The sequence below is a fragment of the Lissotriton vulgaris genome, chromosome 4_1 (genome assembly GCF_964263255.1).
Source record: "Lissotriton vulgaris chromosome 4_1, aLisVul1.2, whole genome shotgun sequence".
Classification (NCBI taxonomy): Eukaryota; Metazoa; Chordata; class Amphibia; order Caudata; family Salamandridae; genus Lissotriton; species Lissotriton vulgaris.
In genome coordinates this window covers 24,044,494-24,052,348 of record NC_141691.1, presented here as the reverse complement: position 1 = coordinate 24,052,348, position 7,855 = coordinate 24,044,494, and the positions used below count along the sequence as shown (strand labels likewise).

At 37.8% G+C, this 7,855-nt stretch overlaps 1 protein-coding gene across 1 annotated transcript in view; it reads right to left on the bottom strand.

Annotated features, from left to right (window-relative positions):
• Positions 1–474: 474 nt before the first annotated feature.
• The window catches only part of LOC147718256 (nicotinamide N-methyltransferase-like), a 107,051-nt gene continuing 99,670 nt past the window's right edge, over positions 475–7,855 (bottom strand). The window contains exon 3 of the mRNA XM_086918247.1: positions 475–1,156. Within this exon, the coding sequence (XP_086774373.1) occupies positions 721–1,156 (436 nt within the window). The 3' untranslated portion in view covers positions 475–720. The remainder of the gene's footprint in view (positions 1,157–7,855) is intronic.

Here is a 7,855-nt window from a genome sequence, read left to right as displayed (position 1 = left end):
ACACCTTTCGAGACAGAAGAGCTGTGCTGGTGCTGAGATGTATGGGGTCTGCTGACTGAGCCACTAACTTTTTCTGGAGGGTAATCCCTAATACCCAACCCAAGCAGCTATTTGAAGACAACCTTCTCAAAACATGCTGAATACATTTACGTCAAATAATGAAAAGCACCGTTTCTGAGTAATGGTCTAACTACATTTGGTGTAAATCCATTCCGCTCTATTCTCCGTCTGAAACTGATATTTTGTCCCCTCCTCTTTTCTTGGCCTGTGCTTGACAGATAAGTGCCAGATGTTCCACGGAGGAGTCAACAAGAATACACTGTTTCGGGATAGTTTTGTGTTGATTGAGTGAACAACGAAAAATATAATATTTAAAAAATAAAGCCTTTACAATAGTATCCGATTCTTTGGTTTATAATTAAAACCGAAACATGTGAAGTCAGTAGTTCTCATAAAGAAAGTCATGTCGACTAGTTTGTTTGGCGTCATTGTTTATTGATTGGATTTATGAATCAACTACTCACAAACAGTTGTAATCACTTTTATTACTCAACACATTATATTCAGCTTGATCTAGCATGCTTCGCTTTTAATAATGCTTCAGTGTGATTTTAATGAAACTACTAAAGATTTAATGAGACAAATGCAAAATAAATGTCATGTTTGCCTAAGCTTGCTTTTCCATCAGTGTGCCTTGTGGCCATTTCTTCTACAGGAAGATTACATTTCTCTTTCTTTGCGCGCTTTTAAAAAGGCAAGATATTTATAATCTGTTACATCATACAACTTTTCTGAATCCCGACCATAAATGTGAAATTCCTCAATGACATAACCAGCCCCCTTGACAGCATCCTTCAGAAAATCTGCCTCCAGGCAGAAAAGAGGAAACTTAAAGTCACCACACATGTAAAATGTTGTTTGGATAGCTGCAGTCATTATTAGAATTCCACCGGTCTTTACCAGTGAAGAGACATTTTTCAGAGCTTTGCAGTAGGACTTCTCATCTGTGACAAAGTGCTCCAAACAGTGTGCCAAGACGAGGCAGTCAGCCTGGGGGTGGATGACTGGAGACAGCGGGTTACAGCTGGTGACATCATGTGTGAGAACTTGTTTGATTTTTTTTTTAAACATATCTTGCTTCTCAATCCATTTTTCACTGAAAGAAAAGAGGTACAACTTGATTAATCATGCTTTTAATTGCTGACTCACAGGTGATTCTGAAATATACTGCCTTGATGGGCATTGTATAACAATGTATATAAATGTTCAAGATTGCTGCCTCCATAACCAGTGCTTTGGACTTTGTACCACTCTTTGAACCATTTACAATCTATGAACCCATCATTTAGATGTCTTTGCTTTATATTAAAGAGCATTGTGTACGTTTATGAGTAGGCTTCATAGAAATTCCAAAACCTAGGCATTTTGAGCAAGTCATGGACTGATACATTTACAACTAGTACCTCTTACACATCACAGACTATTAGGGCAGTCATTTCCCTCACTGTTAATCAACCTTTCATGCAACTTAACCTTCTCACGCCCAAAAGAAACACAATGTGAACCAATTTAAGAGAACTACTTCCAAACTATTCTCTAAGCACATTGATGGACATTTGCTTGCATATCAAGATGCAACACAAAATAGTCCCCACAGTAGTTATTTCTAGATACTGGTCACACCTAACACTAAGTTAGTAAGTAAGTTACTTACTTACCTAACACTAAAAAATGGATGTCCTCCAAGACCTGGCACAAATGGTACATGCCCCTTAACCTCATTCAGGCAACAATAGCATCCACCGACCTCAAAGAGAATCCTCTCCATTCAAGTGTCTTCAGGATATATTTCACTCAATTTCAAACATCATTTTGACACGACAAACTTCATCCACAACAATATCCTTGACCTGCACTCCCTAACAGAAACCTGGTTAAATGTCTCCTCCCTCGTGATATTGGACAACCCCAACTCCACAAGGTGGCACTCATTCACAGAAACCCATTTCAGAGTTTAAAATATAAACACGTCTCTACCTATAAATCTCTGTCAGCACAAATGAAACTGGATATGAGGTACATCAAATGTATGCCAGCTACCAACCTCCCAATGATAACTCTGTCTTTGCAGAACAAGTGATAGAAATCAGAATAAAAAAAACAAATCTGTCCTCCCAGGGAACTCCAACTAACAATAAACAGTAGAGTTGAAAAAGCTGTTTCGTAATTCTATCTCTCTCTACTCAATGAAGATTTTCCTTACCTAGGCTTCATGCTCACTCATGATAAGATCCCGCACTTGGATTGATAATCACCAAGGAAGGAATCCTGAAAACTGAGCCGGATCTTAGTAGATTGATCAGAGCTCCACTTCAATATGTTCTCTCTCCTTTTTTTCAATATGGTGACTACTGAACACCAACATCAACCTAAGTATTGGGTAAAGACTACAAACGTGTTGATAAGTCCAAACTTGCTTCTCATGCCACTTTCAACCTCAAGAAGACCACAACTACTACAACTAAACAATGTCATAAGTCAGGAAGAATTGACACCCAAATCAAAAGAGACAAAAGATCCAAATGGATCTCAAAAGATATGATCAATAAAGACTGTGATTCATATTTACAGACACAGCTAGGCATTATAGACAAAGACTGAACAAAATGAAAACACATTTGAAACCAAGGTGACAACCATTTTGAGGGGAAATGACTCTTAAAGAAAACAGTCCAGATAAATTGAAAGAGGATGTCAAACTAAACACAAACAGCCCAAGGCTACTTATGTCAGACAGCAGAAGTGAAAGCTGTCAAAAATAGTCACTTTTATTTAAAAATAAAAATGATAAAACAATCAACTTTCTCTCACCCAGTCAAAGAACAGCTCAAGTTAGCAAAGTTTTGAAATCAGTAGGCACTTGGTCATCTTTCAAAGAAACAACCTCAAGCATACCATATCACTACAAGGATTGTATAACAGGGAATACCACCTCTCTTGCACTCCTTAGAATAATCTGACTACTGCCTTGCTGCCTTAGTGCAAGCATGAGACAATATAAAAAAAATTGGTTAGATCTCACCTCTATAAAAACAAACAAATCAGGAGCAGACCTAGAAGAAGTGAACAATTTCTGTTCTATCTCGTACCTGCATCTTCAAGACAAAGCACGGAGAGGTCATGTGGAAACACAACTAAATCAATTAGTTGCAGAGCATAATGTTCTCAATGACTTCCAGTGCATGTTTAGGTCTGAATGGAGACTGAAATCATGCCCTCAAATACTCAGTAACAATCATATTTCTACTAAACGCATACGTAGCTTTTAATGTAGTCAAACAGTGCTCTTTCTTAAAAACCCTGAAATAATTTATGGACATATAAAGGGACAGTTCTTCAATGATTCATGTCTCATTTTCACAATTGCGTACAACAAATTAAACTGTGTGATCATCTCCCACACCAGTCCTCCCTGCTCTGGGTAAAGGAGGCAATACTTAATCTTATCCCCTCCTAGCTTTTCAGTGCACATCTTTTCATTACGGCCTCTCTTGAAATTCTACAACATCCATATCATCTATCGAATGATAACACAGAGCTTCTCTTGGAGATTTTGCAGCTATTGCAAACACTATCCTTTTGTTGATACAATGCAGAATACGCTATTCTTGTCAAGGCCAGGCTTCAAAATCTCAAACTACATGAAGGGAAATTGCAGTAAATCTGGGATCATTCTTCAGTGAAACTTTGATTTCACAGCAAGAGAAAGGTCTGTGTAAAAAGAGCACAATAACACATCCGACTCCTCACGGAGGATAAAAATATTAATACAAAAGGGCCCGTTCACAAAAGTAATCTTAGACAAAATCCTAACATTACAACTTTTGGTATTCATAAAAGGCATTTAGAAGTACTAAAGTTAGAATTCCTAACTTTACTACTACTAAATGCCTTTTGTGAATACCGAATGCCATAAAGTTAGGATTTTGTGTCAGTTTAGTAGTAGTAAATTTAGGAATCCTACCTTTAATACTACTAAATTACTTTTGTGAATACCAAACATGTTAAAGTTAGGTTTTTCTCAGTTTAGTAGTAGTAAAGTTAGGAATCCTACTTTAAACTTTAATACACTAAATGCCTTCTGTGAATACCAAAAGTCGTAAAGTTAGGTTTTTGTCTCAGATTACTTTTGTGAATCGGGCCCAAAGATTTTAGCCAGTTATACAGTCTGTAGTTCTCTCTTGAGTCAACTATGGGAACATTCTACTGACAGGCACTACCATAATCCACCGAGGCACTGAAAGGCTCCTCTACATGCAGCTGTAATTTTTCCGCCATGAACGGAATGTTTGAATATGTCATTCTACCTCTTTTCCCCCTGAAATTGTAATCATGGAGTCAGGAAAATTGTTTTAGTTTGTATACATACAATCCAATATTCTATCACCTGGCACATAAAATGTGAGGTGGGCAGATGTTGCAGAATCTGACTGAATGGAATTTAACAGTCTTACATAAAATCGCTGCAAGATTTCACTCTGTTCTGTCAATTGGCTGAAATATGCATGTTGCACTGCTCGAGCTGTGGTGCAAAATCAGTACGAATGACAAGACATGGTGCACCAGGGGGTGCAGATACTATTTTTGATTTTGCTGCCACTCAAGTAGATTTTCTACATCAGTGGCAACCTTCTGACCGCAAATGGTAGTGACAATCCACAACAGCCTGGGTTTCAAAAATCTCAGTGAATGTCCTCCTTGGGACCGGAAATTATGCTAGGGGAGGTCAAATCTCACTCACACTTGCCAACTTACAAACCTGGAGCCGCGCATGAGTAACATTTCTGTCAGGTAGAGATTGGAGGAACTCTGTGATACTCAACAAAAATCAGCCAATGTTCCTGATGGACTATTTTACCCTCCCCTAAAAATAATAATGGAGGCAGCCCTTGGCTTCAGAACTCGTGAAACCTCCAGTAAAGAAAAGAAGAAAAATTAATCATTCTTTCCCCGAGAGCAAATCCAAGATATTGAACTGTACCTGATACACTCAGATACAATTCCTCCTATGGAGCTTTTAAAAAGGAGCTGTGAGAGCTATTCGAGCAAAAACACTACAGCCTTGAGTAACTGACTTCTGAATGTTTTCATAAATCCAGCGGATTTTCTGCCTGATTACCTATGTTGTTTTTTGACACTTTGATTCTTACATTTACAGGATAAATAAACAGTCTACCCTCTTGAGGATAGTTCAGAAAGTGACATCCAATGTATTGGGTACCAGTTACCAGTTCCCATATTCACTCTGAATCTTGTGAGTTTGTCTGTCCACTTTTTTGTAAGTGGTCTGTAACTCTAAGGATTTTCATGCACTATATGAAATCCTAAACATAAAAAAGTACAGCATTATGTCATTATACAGTGAAATGCTAAGGCAAGTGTTATGTTTTGGAAAGGGAAACTAACTAGGAAAACTAAGTAGGAATGTGAGACAGGGAAGAAACTCATTTCACGAGGGATAATATTTTAGACTGTTTGTCTCAGGAAGGTTGTAAAAACGTTCCCTGGTTAAGCTATATTGCCAGTCTTCTGGAAGAATGCAGTTTACCTGTGAATGATTTTCAACCAGGAGATGTACATCATCCTAGCAAGGCTAAACTAAAAAGGAGTTTCTTGAGTGTTAGCGCGGTCTGTAGAGACAAGGTCTCAAATTCCAAGAAAACTGTTGTAACTTATCTTGAGGGACCCTTGGTTACGGGTTTACAACTTTCCTCGTTTTTGTAACCAACGTACAACATAGATTCTACCTAACCAGAGTAAGATTGTGTACTTTACATTTCTTATTTGCATTTCCTAATAGGGGTAAGTGGTGCTCAATCGTGCCAAATTGTCCGTGTGACGGCAGGTCTAAACAAAGTAGCCTTCACTTTTTATTGTTTTGTAAGTTTTATACTGAAATTAGAAAAATGTATCTCCGTCCTATTTTTAAAAGCAACAGCCTGTACTCCTATAAAACTGCTTTTAATTATGTACACAACTTGGAAAAAATCTCAGTATGTAACTCAGTTATTTGTTATATAATGACGGAAATGAAACAAAGGAATGCACTTGCTCACTTAGAAAGACTTAATTATGAAGTACTGTAAGCACACCTGTCGTTCGGAGTCTGTGCTCATATAATTTATGTGATGAATTGGTGTCTCCTGATGTTTTTTATTCATATGTGTTTCTTTTTCAATTGTAAACGGATTTCAGAATTTTTATATAGCATGCTTTTGTGGACATTTTGTATGATCCAAATAAAGCATTTTTTGACTTTGACTTTGAGACAACCACATTCTTAGCAAGAATCCCCAAAGAAAATAATGTCATAATGGATCCGACATGATTTAGGTGTGTCTGAGTTTTCCTGAATTGGCACACAAAGTCAAAATAATTGGCATTACCAATTGTTGTTCAATTTGGACTAAGAATTTAAAACTCATTGTTACACAATCAAACCGTTCCTGGGATTATTGGCTCCATTTCTTTTCACGCAGTTGGTTGCAAGGAGCATGGCATTCTTGCAAGCTGCAGAGATTCAAATTAGACCTTTATTGGATGAAGCTGCCTTCTACTTCTTCACCTCTCTAGCATACAGAGAGGCAATGTCTTGACAATAAAGATCAAATAATAATAAAAACCTACATAACCTCAGTAGATTCCTGGGATCTATTGATATTAAAAGTAAACAATCTTCAAAGTGAAAGGGGTTAACCCCTTCTGTGCTCATGACGAATTCAGCGCGTCATGAGGCACAGTGCTCGTGTGCTCATGACGAGCTGAGTGTGTCATGACCACACCCATCTTCTTTGACTTCCAGCACAGGGGAGGAATATCATGAGCATCCAAGGAGTTAAATTGTATTCCCTGAGTTCAACAGTACAGTGTTAGTGACCCAAGGGAGTCCAAAGTGGAATGTACAATATGAGAAAACTCTCTCAGACCCACAGCAAGGCAATACATGCAACACTGGCACCAATGGAAAACTGTACCTGCAGGCAAGTTTCAGACACTTCGGAAGTCCAGATGAGGTTATCACCCAGAATACTTGAGGAAGAAGTAATCTCTGATCATTAATGAAGATCGCAGACATTGTGTCTTCACAACCAGAAATTAAAGACCACTAATATTTTACCTGGCAAAGACTGATCTTGATGTTTTTATGACCTGAGGAAGTCAAAGGTGAATGTACCACAATAACGAAACATGTGTTTGCTGTGTAGAGTGTAAAATGTATGTACACTAACTGCTGCATAAGACAAAATAAATCATAGCATTATCTGTGGATCAAATAAAAAAGACAGAAACATCATGACTCCTTGTAGGACATTTAAACTTAATTCCCTTTTGAGTGCTCAGAACAATTTATATATTACATTTTATATATTATAAATTCCATTTTCAACCCTCCTTGTTTGGGTCATATTTGGAATGACCCAGAAAATGTGTATTGATTTGATATTCAGTCACATTCTGCTATTACGTTGTGGATAGCACCCACTTGCCTGGCAACAGGCCCTCTTATTCATTGTACATGTTAACATTTTAGGGTTAGGGTAAGATTACACAGTATCACACACCTTACATTCTCCAGCAGTATCAAAATCAACTTTAGTCTTTACAATGTTGTGAGTTACATGTCAGAAAGGTCAGCCCACAAACAGGAGCATTATTTTCCTTTCTAGCCTGCTCAATGAAGGTGCAGAGGTGACTATCAGAGTAAGACAGAAGGACATGTTGGAAGAGGAGGGAAAAAGTACAAATCATCAAAGAGCCAAATGCAGTACACTAGTCACCAAACAGCTGCTGATAC